Here is an 18900-nt window from a genome sequence, read left to right on the forward strand (position 1 = left end):
ATTCGATATAAGAAGTGAGAGTGAGGAATTAGGATAACCCCCAGGTTGAGAGCTTGGGGGTGTTGCTGGTACCCTTAACATAAATAGGAAAGTTAGGACATGGAGTGAGGGGGAGATGAGTTCAATTTTGGTTTTGTTGAGTTTAAGATGTCTACAAGACATCCAATTTGAGATTTCCAATTAGCAGATAGAGAAACCACACAGGAGGTCAGGAGATTTAGTCTAGATAGATCTGTGAATTATCTCCATTGAGCTGATGAGATCACCAAGTGAATTAATAAGTAAAAGGAGAGAAGAAAAGTGGGTCCAGGGCGGAGGTCTTGGAGCATGATTAGCATGAGTGAACCTGGATGAAGATCTAGCAAAGAAGGAGATCAGATGAGTTGGAGAACCAAGAGAGAAGTGCCACGAGAAACTTACAGAAGAGACTGTCAAGAAGAAGAGGGGGATTAGAGGTCAAGAAGGAAGAAGAAAGGGCCTTTAGATTTGGCAGTTATAAGAGAAGATTGGTAATTCTGGAAAGAACAGTTTCAGGTGAATGATGAGACTGGAAGCCATATTGTAGAAGATTTGGAAGAGAGTGAGAGAAAAGGAAATAGAAACATCTTGTAGGTGGCCTTTTTAGGGAAGTAGCCACAAAAAGGGGGAAATTAGAGAATGATAACTGTCCAAGTGGATGGGTCAAATGATTGTTTTTTGATGATAAGGAGCATAGGTGTGTTTGTAAGCATCTATTTTGATGACAAGGAGGACATAGTTGTGTTTGTAAGGAACTACTAAAGATTAGTGACAGAGTGGGGTTGAGAGAGGGCAAGTCTTCTGGAGAAGAGAGGATGGGATTTGTCCTATCCTCCTTTTCTGTAAATGTCACTTGGATAGAACAAAGGACATTAAATTATACCAACTTCTCTTGACATGTTAAATGACTTGTCTCCTCTTTTACTTCTGTCTTTCTCCTTGCCAAGGAAGGAAGGAGATAAGAATTTATTAAGCACTTGTGTATAATCATTTCATTTGCAAGTAGCATTTTAGTAAACTTGAGCTCTTGAGTCTTACATAAAACTAGTGAATGGAAGAATTAATGAGCCTTCTCACTTTAATTTGAGTTCTTTCAAAAAAATGATAAAATAAATGATAAATTAATTCTAGCAGAATTCCTTTGAATTGATGAAAGTGTAAGTTATTTCGAGTTGGTGTAATAGTCTAATATAGTAATGATAGTGAGAGACTTACAGGTTTGATTGGTCCCTTTTTTGGTAAAGGATTAAGTATACTGGAGCTAAGGAAAGGAAGGGATTCATGTCTTATTTATCATGCTTTTGTTTTTTTCCATGCTAAGGAAAAAGATTTTCATCACATATCATAAATGTTGGTTGTATAAAATATGCAGCTTGATGCAAATATATAGGACCAAGAGCTGTTCACCAACAGATTAGTAAGTAGTGGAAATAGATAAACAGATTTTAAGAGAATAGCATATTATAAATCATCATGTGAAAATATGCTCACTAGTAGCAAGAGAACTGCAGATGAAAAAATAAGCAAAATTTCTCTACATCATGGAAACAAGCAACAATGAAAAGTGATAGGAATAGTCTGTGTTGAAAGGGCTGTGGGAGGACTGGCATTGCTGTTGTATTATTATTAAAGTTGCAAAAGAGACCAACTATTCTGGATTTTAATTTGGAATTGGGCAAGAAAAGGAACTGGTTTTCAATAGGAAGAAACTTTAAAATATTTTTAAATTTTTATTGTCATATAAAACACACTTCCATATCGGACATTTTGTAAGAGCATACATAACCAAAACTTCAGAGTCCAAGCAGAAATATAATGATGTGAAAGACAACTCCAATAGTTCTTTCTCTAGAGGTGGGTATCATTCCCAATCATAAGTCTTTCAGGATTGTCCCAGATCCCATTGCTGAAAGTAGCCAAAAATTTTCATAGATATTGTACAATATTGCTGTTACTGTATACAATGTTCTTCCAATCTGCATCAGTTCTTACATATCTTTTCAGCTTTTTCTGAAATCATCTTGCATATCATTTCTTATAGCATATAGTATTTCATCCCCAACATGTACCACAATTTGTTCAGCCATTCCCCAATTGGTGAATATCCCCTCAGTTTCCAATTCTTTGCCACCACAGAAATAGCTGCTATAAATATTTTTATACAAGTATGTCTTTTCCCCTTTTTTATTATCTCTTTGAGATACACTCAGTAGTGGAATTATTGGATCAAAGGATACACATAGTTTTATATAAATCCGTTGGGCATAGAGGAAGGAACTTTTTGAGAGAGATACAAATGGAGATGGCTAACTTTTAAGGTACTATTTCCTAACTTGAATTATAGTATAATACTTTGTCTTTGCTATATATTATAGAAAAACTGTTTTCCTCAGTTCTCTTTCATTTTTTGATAAGGTGTATAAAGAATGATAAAACAGTGGTAGTGAACAGAGACTAGCTGATGTTTGGGTATAAAAATAAGTACTATATATGTAATTGGCATATAGATGACTTGGGGTAAAATGTCCTACTGACTAATTCACAGGCATGTTCTTTACAGAGGAAGATTGGAAAACACTGAACTGGTGTTGCTGCTTTCTTTCTCTCTTTTTTTTAAACTCTTACTTTTGTCTTAGAATTGGTACTAAGTATCAATTCCAAGGCAAAAGAGGGCTAAGGGCTAGGCAATGGGGTTTAAGTGACTTGTGTGGGTCATATAGCTAGGAAGTGTCTGAGGCTAGATTTAAACCCAGAACCTCTTGACACCAGGCCTGGCCCCCTATCCACCAAGCCAGCTAGCTGCTCCTTAGTATTGCTTCTTAATTGAGGTTATTTGACTTTGCTTACTAATTTAGTTAGTATACCTGTTGTGACAAAATTATTTCTTCTTTCGCACTGCTGGTTTGGCTCAGACTAGAGAAATTATAATTTTTTTAATTAAAAAAATTTAAAATTTTTCCATGATTCATGGTTTCTCCCTACCCTCATCCCTCTCCCCTCCTGGAGTTGACATACATACATATAAAATCACTTGAACTCATTTCCATATTAATCATTTTTGTAAAAGAGCAATCCTTAAAACTAAAACCCTAAATCATGTACCCATATAAACAAGTGATAGATCACATGTTTTCTTCTGCATTTCTACTCCAACAGTTCTTTCTCTAGATGTAGATAGCATTCTTTCTCATAAGTGCCCCAGAGTTGTCCTGGGTCATTGCATTGCTATTAGTAGCAAAGTCAATCACATTTGATTGTTTCCACAACATTACAGTCTCTGTATATGATGTTCCCCTTGGTTCCGCTTATTTTACTTTGCATCAGTTCATGTTGGTCAGATCAGAGAAATTAGAATATAAATTAACTCACAGATATATAAATGTTTCTTTGAAAACACAGGGATACCTAAAAATGTGAATTTAAGATATGTGTTATTTACATAGGTACAGATGGAGTGGAAAAGAAAGTAGGAACTTTTAGGGAAATTAAATTCTCAGAGGTTTTGAAGAAGTGCTTAGAGAGATTTGTCAATTGGAACTAGGGGTAGTTGGTGCTAGTTCTATCAGGACAGCAAAAAACAATATTTTTAGCTTTACCTTTTTTTTTTTAAGTTCATCACTTAGTTAAAAAGCTACTGATCTTTAAAGTTCCAGGAGTATTTTAGTGTCATTCAAACAGGAAAGATAGGATTTGATTATAATTGTGTAATCTATAACCGGGAAGAATTTTGCAATATAGTGAGCTTTTTGACTCCTTTTTGTCGGGTGGAATGTGTCAGAAAAGGTTAGGTCTCTCCTAATAGACTTTAGAGTTCACATCTTAGATTCTTTCCAAATTCTAGGTCTTATTTTCATTATTTCTTCATGATAAAGGTATCACATAAGATATTTGAGTAAAGGTCAGTTTATCAGAAGTTCAGGGAAACAGTTTTCTATCAGATGGCTTGTGATCTAAAGCACAGGTTTACAGGACAATCTACAGTGAGCAAATATTCCTCTGAAGTTTGTAAGACTCTTTGTCTATTATAAGCTTCCTTCTGAGGTAGATATATGAAGCACATTTTATTAAAATAATGTGACTTGAGGGAAAATCCTAAAAGTATACTCACTTGCCCCCATTTCTTTCCCACTTGCATTTTCATCTCTGTACTGGATCTCCCTGAGAATCTAATCTGGTAAGGGCACCACTTCTGCACCTGGTCTCTCAGCTCTCGGCATAAATGTGGGTAGTTTCCTCTACAGATCACTATGAGACAAGATGGGAATTTTTCAAAGGTACATTGTACACATGGGTTTGACTTGGTGTAGACTTTTGAAACAAAGAGATCCGCCAGTTCATTCACTTTGCCTCAGCTCTGTCTATTGAAATCAGGCTTTGGGGAGGCTGGATAGTGAGGAGGATGAGAGGGTTTCCAAAGACTTTGGAATCCTGGCAAGAACTGGTACAGTGAAGACCTGCTAGGTTAATATCCTGAAGGGATGGACGTCTAAGGTTCCTTTTAGCTCTAAATCTTGGATCCTGTGATAAGAATGAGTTGGAGCAACGGAGTGGGCTTAATCTCTCCTGATGAGGGTCTCCCCCCTCTATGTGTAGTGCTTCTTTAAGAAATTGTAAGACTCAAAACACCTGGAATTATTAAAAATTCTGGTACTTTCTCTTGTGGATAATTAATGTTTTGCTTTAAAAATGGATTCCTGAGTGAGAATCATTTGTCAGTGCTTAAAATGTGTGAAATTAAGATTAATTTTAATTATAATATTGGCTCATAGGATTCCAAAATAAAACTTGTCTGAATTATTTGTTCACTGCTAGTATAAACAAATTAACTGTGCACATTAAATTCCTAACAGTTGTCCCTAGTTAAGAGGAAAGGGAGAAAAATCAAAGGCTTATACTCAGTCTATGTAAAACTTATTCTATTTATCCATGTCACCTTAGTTAGCAAATAGGAAATCACATGGGCACATATGCTATACCAGATAGAATGTTATACCTGATAGAATGTAATGATTTTATTACATTATTACATTACTGTTGATTTTAACAGTGGGAAATAACCCAGAAATGTCTTTAATAGAATTTTCTGCAGTCTTAAAAGTGTTGCATGGAATGAATTGCCTTCGATATCCAATTGATCTATTTTTTCATAAGCATACTTTCTTCTGGATTTGTGCCTTAACAGGCCAAGTTATAAATATCCTAGACACAACCATTCTTAAATCATCCATTAGTTACTTTTCTGTATTCTGAATCAGTATTTCTAGCTTTTTCTTTCTCTTTCCTTTGTTTCTCCTTGCCAGAGAAAAGGAGCCTTGGAAATCATATGTATGTGCTTATTTTATACAGAGGGGACACTAAATACTAAAGTGCATGCAACCCATTCCTTAAGGGTAAGTACTTGGTTTAGGACTCAGATTCCCTGACTTCCAAACTTGGGCTTTTTTCAATGATAATTATCCATATGCTTTGTTCAGCACACTGCCAGGTTTTGGAGAGAGTTACAGAGCAACAGCTAAGACATCATTCCTGCCCTTATGAAGCTTGTATAATCTAGTGGCAGGGACATGCCACACACAGATAATAATTTTAATAATATTTCTTCGTTTTCCAGAACACATAATTTTAGATTTGGAAGGGACCTTAGAGATGATCTATTAGATAAACCCTTTATCCAAATACATGTTGAAATCTGGGCAATAGACATTTTTTATCCACGTGGTCCAAATCCTCTTGAGTGCTTACAGACATCTAAGGAGGTTCCATAGGTTCCCTTGGGGCATGATGAAATTAGCATGAAGTTAAACAGGAGCATCTGGAGGACCTCATAGAGCAATCCCTGTTCTGTGTGAACTCTGATGGCTGGAGAGGTAAAGGATCACAGATTTGACTTTTATTTGCCTGGAGCAAAAGGCTTTAAACTGAAATGGAAGGGAAAAGAAGAAAACTAACTATAGTGTAGCTATCTATCTATCTATCTATCTATCTATCTATCTATCTATCTATATAGTATGAAAACTACACTATCAAATCTTCTCTGAGACTCTGCATAGAATGTTTTATATTATATTTTTATATTATATAAAAATCACTGCCAAATTAGAACAAAGTTAATAAAAATGAAAATAGGCTATGTAGTTAAAAACCTGACCTGATTAAATAAGCCATTGATTCTAAAAAAGCGGAAAGGGGTAAAAGAACAGACATTGATAGACTACTACTATTTCTTACAGAAATTTAACCAATATGAATCATTTGTCCTATTGAATTAAAAAACCTAGAAACTGTCTTATAATGACAATGATAATATAGCTAACATATATATGTATGTGTTGTATATACATCTCATTAGGGTTTATTTTTTAAAAATATTTATTTTTGTATTTTAATGACAAATTTACACATAAGTTTTCCAAAGTTATATGATCCATGTTGTTTCCTTTCTTTCCTCCCCCCTCCCAGAGCTGACAAGCAGTTCAATCTGCATTATACATGTATTTATCACACAAAACATTTCCATATTATTCATTTTTGTAAGTGAATAATCTTGTAAAACCCAACTAAACAAGTGATAAATCATGTTTTTATCTGCATTACTACTCCAACAGTTCTTTCTCTGGAGGTATATAGCATTCTTTTTCTTAAGTCTTCAGAATTGTCCTGGATCATTATATTGCTGTTAGCAGCAAAGTCCATCACATTTGATTATTCCACAGTATTCTAGTTACTATCTAGAATGTCCTTCTGGTTTTGTTTATTTCCAGCTCTTTCTGAAATCCTCCAGTTCATAATTCTTTATAGCATAATAGTATTCCATCACCATCATATACCACAATTTGTTCAGCTATTCCCCAATTGAGGGACATCCCTTTAGTTTCCAATTCTTTGCCACATAAAAATAGCAGCTATAAATATTTTTGTACAAACATATTCTTTCCCATTTTTAAAAAAAAAAACCCTTTGGGATACAAATCTAATAGTGGTATTACTAGGGCATAATTCCAAATTTCCCTCCAGAATTGTTGGATCAGTTCACAAATCCACCAGCAATGCATTAGTGTCCCAATTTGGCTACATTCATTAAGGTTTGAAAAGTGCTTTTCATGTTTTCTCACTTGATCCTCACAACCACTGTGTGAGGTAGGTGTCCATTTTACAAATGAAGAAATTGGGTCAGAGAGTGATTAAGTCACTCAGCTAGTCAACATCTGAGAGAGGATTTGAAATATTATTTTCCTAGCACCAGGAAGAATACTACCCACTGTGCCACCTAGCTTAGTTTAATTTGGCAAATGCTTACTAAAATTTAGATTATAATTTGTTTGTAAAATCTTACAAAAGAGGGTAAGCTTTTTATAGTCCATTGAAAGAGGTTGATAGAAGATAATGAGCAGCATTGCCTCAAAAAACAAAAAGCAGTTTTTTCTCTCATTGACATCAAAACTTAACTACATTTGGATAATATGGTGGTCCTGGATGTGAGGAGCTAGAAGACAAAAACAAACATGGAAAGAGGTATACACATTTGAGAGGGGTGTGTGCTGAAGGCATCATAATTGAGACATGTTGAGAGGGCTCATTTCTCAAAATAAATGGAGGGGAGAACAGAAAGACTTTGACTAGCTCCTAATCAATATTCCAGCATTCTCATCTCTAAAAAATATTTGATCATGGACTACCTAGGACAAGCATAGTTTTTTAGACTATGACTTTAAACACCTTCTGATCAAAGGCTTATCTAAGAAAAGGTATGAGTAGAGAACAGGCAGACTTTTATAAAATAATCTACATTAGACCACATAAGTCAGTGAAAGGTATAGAAAATAGATAATCCATCTCACTGTGCTTATTGTTTGTTTTTAAAATTATTTAATTTTTTTAAAGTAAAAATCTTTACCTTTCATCTTAGAATCAATACTGGGCATTGGTTCTAAGGCAGAAGAGTGGTAAGGGCTAGGCAATGGGGATGAAGTGACTTGTCCAGGGTCACACAGCTAGGAAGGATCTGAGGTCAGATTTGAACCCAGGACCTCCATCTTTGTGCCTGACTCTAAATCCACTGAGCCACCCAGCTGCCCCCGTGTGTTTATTGTTCGTTAAATTTTTAAAAAACAATTTAGTTAGAAAAACCCTAAAGCCATCTTCCAATGGTATGTCATGTATATGTGAAAATCATAAAATTCTTTGAATGATACTGCAAAAATCTTATTTTAACCCTACTTGCAAATATCAAGCAAAGTATAAAATGGAGATTTATGGTCACCAGAAGTGTTTGCCACTTTCTTAGAGGATATCCTGTGAAAAATCCAAATGGAATAAAAGTATTTCTGTTTAACTCGGAGGGTTCTACGAAAAAGAACACCATCCACATTCATAGGAAAAACTGTGGGAGTAGAAACACCAAAGGAAAACAACTGCTTGATTACATGGATTGAGGGGGATATGATTGGGGATATAGACTCTAAATGATCACCCTAGTGCAAACATCAACAACATGGAAAAGGGTTCTGATCTGGGACACATGTAGAATTGCGCATCAGCTATGGAAGGGGGTGGGGGCAGGGGATGGAGGGAAAGAATATGATTCTTGTAGCCAAGGGAATAATATTCTAGATTGACTAAATAAAATTACAAAAAATATTTTTCTGTTTAGAGTGAGGTTCTCCATGTTTCATGTTTACTGATGGTGGTATATTCATTGTAGCAATCCCTAAAACATTGCACAGCTCTCTAAATTAGATCCATGATTGAATGAATCAGATTCAAAGGAAAAACAGTTCCTGCCCTCATTGACCTTCCTTGCCAGGTTGTGATGTATAATTAGACTTTATGAAACTACTCAGAGAGAAGAAAGAGAAAGGAAGTTAACAGAGTTTGACATACAAACTTATGTAAAGCATTCTTCAATGGGAGCTCCTAACAGTATAAAACCTGTGACCCAACTCCCTAAGGTTTGGCCTTCCACAGATGCATTCAGTTTTGGTTATAGTTCACAAAATAATTTGTCTTTGGCACATTTCACCCTCACCTCACATTGACTTGGAAAATATAAGAACAGTGCTGTGTGCATATATGTTGGCAGCATTTTCTGTGGAGGAAAAAAAAAAGGACTGATCTATACCCAGTATTCATTGATATCTTAAGTAGTAAGCTATCACAATCCTCCATGTCTGTAATGCTTTCTACTCACATCTCCCAACTTCTTCTTTTCTTCTCTTTAAGATACAGCTCAAGGTGTCTTCCCTGACTGCTGCCCATTTCTATTCTTACCATCAGCTGAAAATGACCCCATTGTACCTCTTCGAGTTTCTTTGTATTAAGTTGGCTGTTCCTCTCTTCTGCTCTTATCATGCTTCACAGTGATGTTCTACATATTTGTGTACATGTCTTTTAGAATCTCTTCTAAATCTTAAACTCCTTGATTGAAGATATAACTTTGTAGTTCTTGGATTCAGCACAATGCCTTTTTTTCATAATGCACACTCAAAGTTTTTTTAATCAACTTGGTGACTTCCTCATGTCATACTCTTTCCTGGAAAGTTGTCTTCTCCCATTCCAGGCTTGCACAACTTAAGTTCCATCTCCTCTATGTCTCTTACATTCTAATCAGTATTGACCTTCCATTGATTTAAACTCTTTTGGCACATATATAGGGTTATTTTTTGTTTGGTTTTAGTTTTTTTAATGGAACTGAAGGTTTCATTGTTAAAAGGAATTTCCCTTTTTTGCAGTATAGATTGGCACCTCAGCAACTCAGTCTCAGAAGAGTCTATAAACAGAGTTTTAGGACTGTGATCTGCAGAGTGATGTTTCCAAGATGATTCATTGGGGCATATGAAGAAAATATTAGAACCAAGGAGTACAACACCGCTATTTAGTGATCTTTCACTCACCTGCCTCTGCGGCACTCCTTCTGAAGGCAAGCAACTATTTTCTGCCTCACCCCAATCCTGGCTTCCTATTCTTTTTCATTCTGACCCCACCACAGCAGAAGCAGGGAGGTAGTCATTTACTTTCTGGGCCCAGACCTGGCCCTTTTCTTCTTGCTTTAGGCATCCTAACTGTCCCTGGTGCTGTAATGCATAATTCACAGATCCCCTGGCCTCTGGAAAAAAACTTTTTTGGTAAGATTTAATAATTAAAACATTGTTTATTTTTTGTTTTATAATATTACTACGATAGAACATATATGTGATTTTAAGGTAAATATACATAAAAAGGTACTCAAACTTTTTTACTGCTAGAGATACTTCATTAAAACCATTGAAGAAGCAGCTAGGTGGCTTAGTGGATAAAGAGCCAGGCCTGAAATTGGGAAGACCTGAGTTAAAATATAGCCTCATACACTTCTTAGATGTGTGACCCAGGGCCAGTCACTTAATCCCACTTTCCTAGCTCTTACTTGTTTTCTGCCTTTGAATTGAGGATAAAAGGTGGTAAGGGTTTAAAAAAATTTGAAAATTATTGACCAAAGAGACTTAGAAGTGCCAACTTGTACAGGGTCAGCCAATATGTAACAGGAGAATTTGAACTCAAAACTTCCTAGTTCTGTGGTCAAGCATCTATAAACTATCTTACTTCTCCATTTACAACTTAAATTTTATAATTTAATACTAATATATTTGCATTATTCACTAGTTGTTATTGCTGTGGAAATCTTATAGTTTTAATAAGATTGGTAAGCTTCTTGATTGTGGGCAGCTAAGTGACATAGAAGATAGAGCCAAAGGTCTGGAGTCAGGAAGATCTGAATTCATCCAGTTTCTGACTCTAGCAGTGTGACCTCTGGCAAGTCACTTTACCTTGTTTGCCTCAGTTTCCTCTTCTGTAAAAGCTGGAGAAGGAAAATGGCAAACCGCTTCAATATCTTTGCTAAGAAAACCTCAACTAGAGTCACAGAGTATTAGTAAAATAGCAAAAAGGGATTAGGAAGAATCAAGACATGACTGACATGACTAAACAGCCCAACAAAGCTTCTTGAGGGTAGTGGTTGTGTCTTAGACTTTTGTATCCCCACATGGATTAGAGCTGAATGGACACATAATCTTGATGCTGGAGAGGGAATAGAGTCATACTTAACCTCCTCCAGCACAGGAATTGACAGGATCAGTAAGAACTAGAAAAAGGCCTTAATGCAAATCTAATCTAATCTCCTCACTTAAACAGAAAGTGCAAAATTGAGGCCCAGAGAGAGCATCTCATCCAGGTTCACATAGCCACTAAAGTAGGAAATCTCATACTTTCCCCACTATAAAACCTACCTAAAAAAACAAATAAAAACTTGATCATACATGTCTAACTCAACTCTATTCTGCCTTAGTGCTTCCTATTCTATTTTTAGCTCTCAGAAAGTATTCCTTAATAGTTTGTATTCTGAGACCACATTAATTCCCCAAACTGTCTAAATAGGTAACTTATCAAGACCTCCTCCTGCATGAAAGCAGTGAGACATGGATAACTAACCTCTGAGTTGACCTTTTGTTGTTTTGAGCTCCTTGTTTCATGAAGGAGTTGGAGAAATTTCTCTTGATATATTGATGTGTTGGTAGACTTTTGGCCCTCTCCTTGTTCCTGCTGTTCCTATGCTATATAGCTTGCTTCTGAGTTCCACTGGGTAAAGGGAGAGCAGTGGTCGTTTGCTATTTAGTTCTCTTTTAGAATCCGCTCTTCACATGTTTCTCTAAGATCATTTGACTATATAGTGAAGCTGTTACCAGCAAGTCAGAAAACAAGAAATTACAGTGGGGTTCATGGGTTTAAGGAAAGGCAAGAAAGCATTCTTTTTCTTGACTACATTTAGCAACAAAACCAAGAGTTTTTGCAGAAGAATTAGCAAATCCTAATAGACATAGTAATAGATTTGGAATTCTTTTAGAGGAGTATTGGTAATATATAGTTATCTCCTGATACACATTTTCTTCTCTTTGAAGCATGAATTGACAAACTGTAACCCTGCTTGCTGGAGCATGAAGTCCTTGTGACAGTCACAGGTGCAGAAGTAGCCATACCCCAAAAGAATGTCACCAGGTCATTTGCTCTATTTTTTGTCTCTTATTTTTATTTGGAGACTATCGACTGTTGACTTCTATGATCTATGAAAGAGAAACCCCAGGGATGACATTTTCTTGAAAATTGAATATCTGAAATCTATATCAGGGGAAAAAATAGAACTTAGTCTAATGGCATTCACTTTATACAATGTAGTCACTGAAGTATAGCACAGTACCTGGCTCATAGTTAGCACTTACTATTGGTGAAAATCTAAACCACCAGGACCAAAAGAAAAGCTAGATGAAGAGTTTGAGGGACATATCACCAATATGGCACTGAGGCAGAATACAGTAGTGATGAAAACCTCTAGTTCTATTGACATCTGCTAGAGTTTTCTAGTTCTGCTAACAGCAGAGAAGGTAATTACTTATAGAATTACTTTAGTGACAATTTAAGCCTTCAAAAGAGGGGGGAGGCTCTTATGAAGAGGAATTCTCTGCATGGCATTCTAACTAACAGGTAAGGAAGTGATTGCTGAAGTGGAAAGGAACCTGGGGGGAAGAGACCACTCCCCAATGTTTCTGACAAAGGAAAGGAAATCTGCACTAAATTTTAGAAATAGGTAGGATTTCATGAATTAAAATGGTGCAGAATAAGTCACCATAGATGCTTTTAAAAATTCTAAAGATACAAAGGGAAACAGTTCCAGTGAGGAGAAAAAAAATGGATTTGTCTGAAGAGGCCAATGTGAAAGTCAACTGAGCTCAGCAAGAGACTTAAATTTTTTTAATGTATAGAAAGATGGAAATAAGGACAAATAAGAGAAGGAACATAAGAGCTTGGCACAGCCTTATGAAAACAGTTATCTAAAATTCTAAAGCTCAGAATGAATTGATCTTGGCAAGGGAAGTAAACAAGAAAAAGGCTGGACTTTTGGGTGTTCCCCCCATTGGGAGAAAAAGAAGGAACAAAGAAGTGATAGGACCTTTGCTTATTGTAGGTAGGATGATAGTAAGACAACAGAGAGCAATCAGAATTGTCTCATTCTTATTTCACTTCTTTTTTCTGTGCTAAAGAGAATGCCTTTGGCACTGGAAATGACAAAACACAAATGGCTGACATGTGATAACTTGAGATAAACAAAGAGAATAGTAAGAGAGTCCCTAGCTCTTGAGAAGTTTACTAGGCTTAGGAACATCTCTGGGTGTAATGAAAGAATTGGTAGGTATGATTGTTGAAAACATTATCAATGATATTTGGAAGGTCGTAGAAAATGGGGAAAGCAAATATTCTTATTTTTGTAAAAGAGAAGAAACATTCTGTATATTATAAAGGCAGTGAGCTTGACTTTGATTCCTATGAAAATTTTATAATGGATTACTAAAGAGATGGCTGATGACTATCTACAAACGGAAGTAGACAGAACCAAAGATGGGCATGGCTTCATCAAAATTAGGTCATGCCAGGTTAACTCGTTTCTATTTGTGATAGGATTACTAAATTAGTATATGAGGGTAATGCTGTAGAAATAGTTTGCCTACATTTTAATAAAACCTTAAAGTATCTCATGTTATTTGTATGGTGAAGATGGAAAGATGTGGACTAGCCTATAATAGTTAGGTGGACTCAGAACTGATTGGATGACTGAATTGAGAATAGCTATTAATGACACTATTAACATGGCAGTTATCAGTGACTTTGATAGAGATAGTCACTTTAATATCACATTTGTACATAACATTGATGATATCCTGTTTGGTCTGAGAGGGCAGGAGGAAGAGCAGTTGGTAGCTGTTTCAAGGAGGGTGGGATTAACTTCAGGAAAAACTTAGTAACAATTAAGATATTCAAAAGTAGGATTCTGCCTGGGGAGCTGGTGGGTTCTCCTTCCTTTTAAGGTCTCTAAAGAGAAGACAGACAATCATTTTTGGTTATTTTGCTCTAGGGTTCTTTAAATGTGTAGATAGGATTTAACTGACTACTGAGGTTCCTTCCAGTTCTCAACTGTGTTTAAAAAAGGTAGTTATTAATACACTGTGGTATAATCGAATGTAATGGACTTCTCCATTAGTGGCGGTGTAATGTCCCTGAACAATTTGCAGGGATCTAGGAGAAAAAAACACCATTCATAAGCAGAGGATAAACTGTGGGAGTAGAAACACCAAGGAAAAGCAACTACCTGAATACAGCGGTTGAGGGGACATGACAGAGGAGAGACTCTAAATGGACACTCTAATGCAAATATTATCAACATAGCAATGGGTTCAAATCAAGAAAACATGTAATGCCCAGTGGATTTACGCGTCGGCTATGGGGGGTGGGGGGAGGAAAAGAAAATGATCTAAATGATCTATGTCTTTAATGAATAATGCTTGGAAATGATCAAATAAAAAAAAGGTAGTTATTAAGAACCTATTATTTGTAGGGTGCTCTAGTTATACAAAGTTAGTTTGTGAAACCATGATCAGAATTTAGAAATGGAACCATGCAGCTAGTACTACTGACCTACCTGCTTTTTTTGTGATGGTTGCAGCTAGAAATGGAAAAGAGACATGTGAGATTTAAAATGGTTGAGGTCTTAAACTGTAGTGAGTTAAAATGGTGGAAGATATAAATTGTGATAGATATAAGAGAGGGTGAGTAAATTTGATCGCAGAAAATATGTTTCACTATAGTGTCTTGGTTTTTAAATCAAATATAAGGTGGTTGCCAGGGAAATATTCCCAATTATTCAAATACCCAAGTCAACTGGGTTTTATAGAGATTTTAATTAATAATATAATGAGGAATTAGAGAAAGAGAGAAAGAGTAGGAAAGGAATAATTTTGAAGGGCCTCAAGCCAATATGGCCTAGACCTGAGTCTTAAGAGAGAGAATCAGTCAGTCAGTCTTTTAACACTCACCACAAGGTCTGCCTAAGCAAGGATTCTAGTGACACCAGGCCAGCTCCATCTCAGCTGACTTCACCAGAGAGCCTTCCAGCCAGAGACTGTTCCAAAGGGCCTCTCTCCAGAACCTCCAGAGGGACAGAGTCCCCTTAGAGGAGCTCCAGTGATACCTCCTTAGAGATTGTCCTCCAAGAGCTTCCCTTCTCCAGAGCCTCTCTCAAGAGATTCTTCCCAAGCGATCCTCATCAGAGATCCTCCAAAAGGATTTCTCCAAAAGGATATATCCTCAAGATATTCCGCTTTTTCTTATATAGGGGTTTTTCTCCCATGTCACCTTCCCTAAGTCCCTACATCTACCAATCACTGTAGACGCTTTCCAAAGGACTGCCCATCTGAATTCCTGCTAAGTCGACCAATCTCCTCAGTAAGTCTGAATCAGAAAAAATGCTGCTGTGTCGACCAATCTCCTCAGTAAGTCTGAACTAGAGAAAACATAGCTGAGTCAACTAATCTCATCAAGAGAAAATTTGCCCGACCCTTTTAGGTACCTAGCATCCCATTGTATCAATTCTAAAAACAGGCCTGGCTCAAAGAACTCCTTGCTTTATTATAAGCATGGGTCCAAGTACTTTCATTGTTTAGCAAGGAGTTTTCTCTCCTAAAGCAGTCTTAAGTACGATTGGAATAGAGGTCCTCCCATTTCTGATCCTGGCGAGTTCTCACATCAAAATGGGGAATGTTTCTCAGTAGGGAATTTGTTCCAATGGAGGATTCCCCAATGGAGAAATTTTTAACATTCACAAGTCTGAGAGATTTCAGGATTTACAGACAAGACTTTGGAGACTGGCAAATTTCCATTTTTGCCCAGGGTGAGCTGCTTAAAGTAAGGTCAGAAATTTTGTGCATTATATTTTGCAAAATTTCTGAAGATTGGGGACATTTAGGTGGCTCATTGGATTGAGAGCCAGACTCAGAAACAGGAAGTCCTAGGTTCAAATATGGCCTCAGACACTTCCTAGCTGTGTCAAGTCTTGGGCAAGTCTCTTGAACCCCATTGCCTATCCCTTACCTCTCTTCTACCTTGGAACCAATACACAGTATTGATTCTAAGAGTTGTAAAGGGGAAATGGGATTCATTTTTAAAGGGTTGGACTTGATTATTTAAGAGCGTGGTCACCAGGAATTTAATTAATTCCAAAGAGATTTTATTTACAACATGTAGAAAGAATGAAGCAAGAAATCAGAGAGAGGATAAGGTAAGATATCTAGCCTGAGCACCAAGGAATTTGCTCCCAGCCCCTCTGGGCAGGGAGAATTAGTTTCAACTGGCCTCTGCAAAGCTAAGGACCCAAGGAAGCCTCTCTCAGTGGTAGGTCTTTCCTGTGGCCAGTCTCTTCAGAGAAAAACCAGGAGTTAAGGATCAGCCTTTCACTCACCACATGTCAGTTCAGTCAGCAGACTCCTTATTGACCTCACCAGGAAAACAGGGTCTCAGGTCCAGTCAAGAGATCCTCTGCCCCTCTTCACCAGCCTCAACTCGAAAGCATGAAGAATTCCTCCAGTCTCCACTTCCAAAAAATGAGGAACTGAATTTCACAGGAAAAGTAAGAGCTCCTTTTCAAGATACTTCTTTTGCATCACATCCAGTGTCTTCTTCTAATTTTATGTCTACCAAGCACAGTTGATGCTTTGTTTTAGAATTGCCCAGAAGATAGTCAATTCTGATTCGTCATCCACTATCACACACGTGGGTCACAGACCTTCCCCACTTAATGTGTGAAATGGTGTGTCTGCACCTTTGGTGATTAAATCTAAAAATGGGTAGATCTCCATACTTAACTTTTAAGTACCGTGTTCTAAAAATAGAGGTTACAATTTTATCATCATAATCAGAGGGAGAGTTAAGTATTTTCATTGTTATAATCAGGGAAGAATTAATTTTAATCTTCAGAGGGCTTTTAAAAAAATACAACATCTGCTTGCAGGGACCCAGGAGAAAAAAACACCATTCATAAGCAAAGGATAAACTATGGGAGTGGAAACACCGAGAAAAAGCAACTGCCTGAATACAAAGATTGAGGGGACATGACAGAGGATAGACTCTAAATGAACACTCTAATGCAAATACTATCAACAAAGCAATGGGTTCAAATCAAGAAAACATCTAATGCCCAGTGGACTTACGCGTCGGCTATGGGGGGTTGGGGGGGGGAGGAAAAGAAAATGATCTATGTCTTTAACGAATAATGCTTGGAAATGACCAAATAAAATATATTTAAAAAAAAAAAATACAACATCTGGGAAGATTAGGCCACACTATGGGAATTGAGATTTAATTATGACTAAATTTATTTCAGAGAAGTTTACCGAAAGCAAGTGCTGATTTATAATAATTCTACAGCATACTGAGGTGATTGTATTTTGGTTTGAGTTCCTTTTAAGGCTGTCAGTATTTGCTACTGATCAGGCTACAGTGGGACCATTTCTAGGAAAGGGAATTAATTTTTCTCACCCATGACAGAATGAATTTCCAACTTTGATTGTCATAGATTTCCTTCTGTTGTCAAGTCTTACACTAATTTTGCTTCATTAGGAATAAAATGCTTCAGAGATTACAAATAAACTTGTTGCCAAATCTTTGTAGTGAAGATTAGACTGTTGTTAGCATGAGCTAAGAATTTGAATTTAATCTTTTTTTTTTTTTAACTTATCCAGCTTCTGTTGTGAGTTTGATAAACATCATCCCTATCTTCAGAGTGGTTCTTGATGGGTCCAGCCATTCTGGAGATCAGTTTGTAACTGTGTCCAGAAAGCAATTAAATTGTGTAAACACTCTGATCCAGCAAGACCACTACTGGGTCTATGCCCTAAGAGATCAAAGAAAGAGGAAAAGGATCTACAGATACCAAGAAAGTAAAGCAGACCATTTTGTGATGGCAAAGAATTATAAATGGATGGGGTTCCGGTTGGGGAATGGCTAGACAAGTTCTGATGTATGGACATGATGGAATATACTAAGATTTTTTAAGATATGATAAAGAAGAGTTTCAGAGAAACCTGGTGTGTGAAGGGATCCCTCTCTGTACTGAGTTCCTACTTATATCCCAGTACTGCAAGTGTTACATCATGTCAGTGAGCTCCAGCATAGGTCACAGGGCAGCTGGAAAGGATCAGGTTATTGATCCAGGGTAAAAGAGAAGGAATAAAAGAGGGAGTTCCAGGAAGTGGGGTCTCTCTATTCCCTTGGGTACATGGCAAAAGGAAGGTGACTGAGGGAGCCATGAGGAGAGCTCCCATGTGGCGAGTTTAGAATAGACTTCTTTCTCTCTATCTGTTGGCCTTCTCTTATTCAAGTAAATATTAATACATTCTCTGGAAATTAAGGACTGGAGTTTACTTTAGCTTTTAACACTGAGAATACTTATTTGAACTGATGAAGCATAATGTGAGCAGAACCAGGGAAAGAATAATTGATATAAATAATAATAAGAGCTAATATTTATATAGTACCTGCTATATGCCAGACACTGTGCTATGCACTTTACAGTTATCTCGTTTGAACCTCACAATGACCCTGAGAGGAAGGTATTATTTTTATGATTCCCATTTTACTGAGGAAACTAAAGCAAACAGAAGTTAATTGGCTTGCCTGAGATCACTCAGTAAGCACTTAAGGCTGAATTCAAACTCAGGTCTTTCAAATGTCAAATCTGAATTAAGCAATATTGTAAAAACAAACAACTTTGAAAGACTTGGGAACTCTGATCAGTGCAGTGAGCAGCTATGATTATAGAGGATTCATAAGTCACTTAACCCCTATTGCCTAGCCCTTACCACACTTCTGCCTTAAAACCAATAGGAAGGCAAGAGTTTAAAAACAACAGTCACCAAAAAGTATATATCTCTGGAGCTCTAAATATATTGGTGCCTTGTAGTAAACTTATAAGCAAGTATTTTATTAAGTGCCTGCTATGTGCTAGGCCCTGTACTATTGAGGATACAAGGA

General features: G+C 36.8%; 1 protein-coding gene across 5 annotated transcripts in view; it reads left to right on the top strand.

Moving 5' to 3' along the window:
• Positions 1-18900, top strand: part of IP6K1 (inositol hexakisphosphate kinase 1) — a 79815-nt gene that overhangs the window by 30952 nt on the left and 29963 nt on the right. The window contains exon 2 of one of the 5 annotated variants that reach the window (XM_056805055.1): positions 9747-9934. The exons of the other annotated variants lie outside the window; for them this stretch is intronic. Within the exon in view, the coding sequence (XP_056661033.1) occupies positions 9850-9934 (85 nt within the window). The 5' untranslated portion in view covers positions 9747-9849. The remainder of the gene's footprint in view (positions 1-9746; positions 9935-18900) is intronic. 5 annotated transcript variants of the gene reach the window in all.

The sequence above is a fragment of the Monodelphis domestica genome, chromosome 7 (genome assembly GCF_027887165.1).
Source record: "Monodelphis domestica isolate mMonDom1 chromosome 7, mMonDom1.pri, whole genome shotgun sequence".
Lineage (NCBI taxonomy): Eukaryota > Metazoa > Chordata > Mammalia > Didelphimorphia > Didelphidae > Monodelphis > Monodelphis domestica.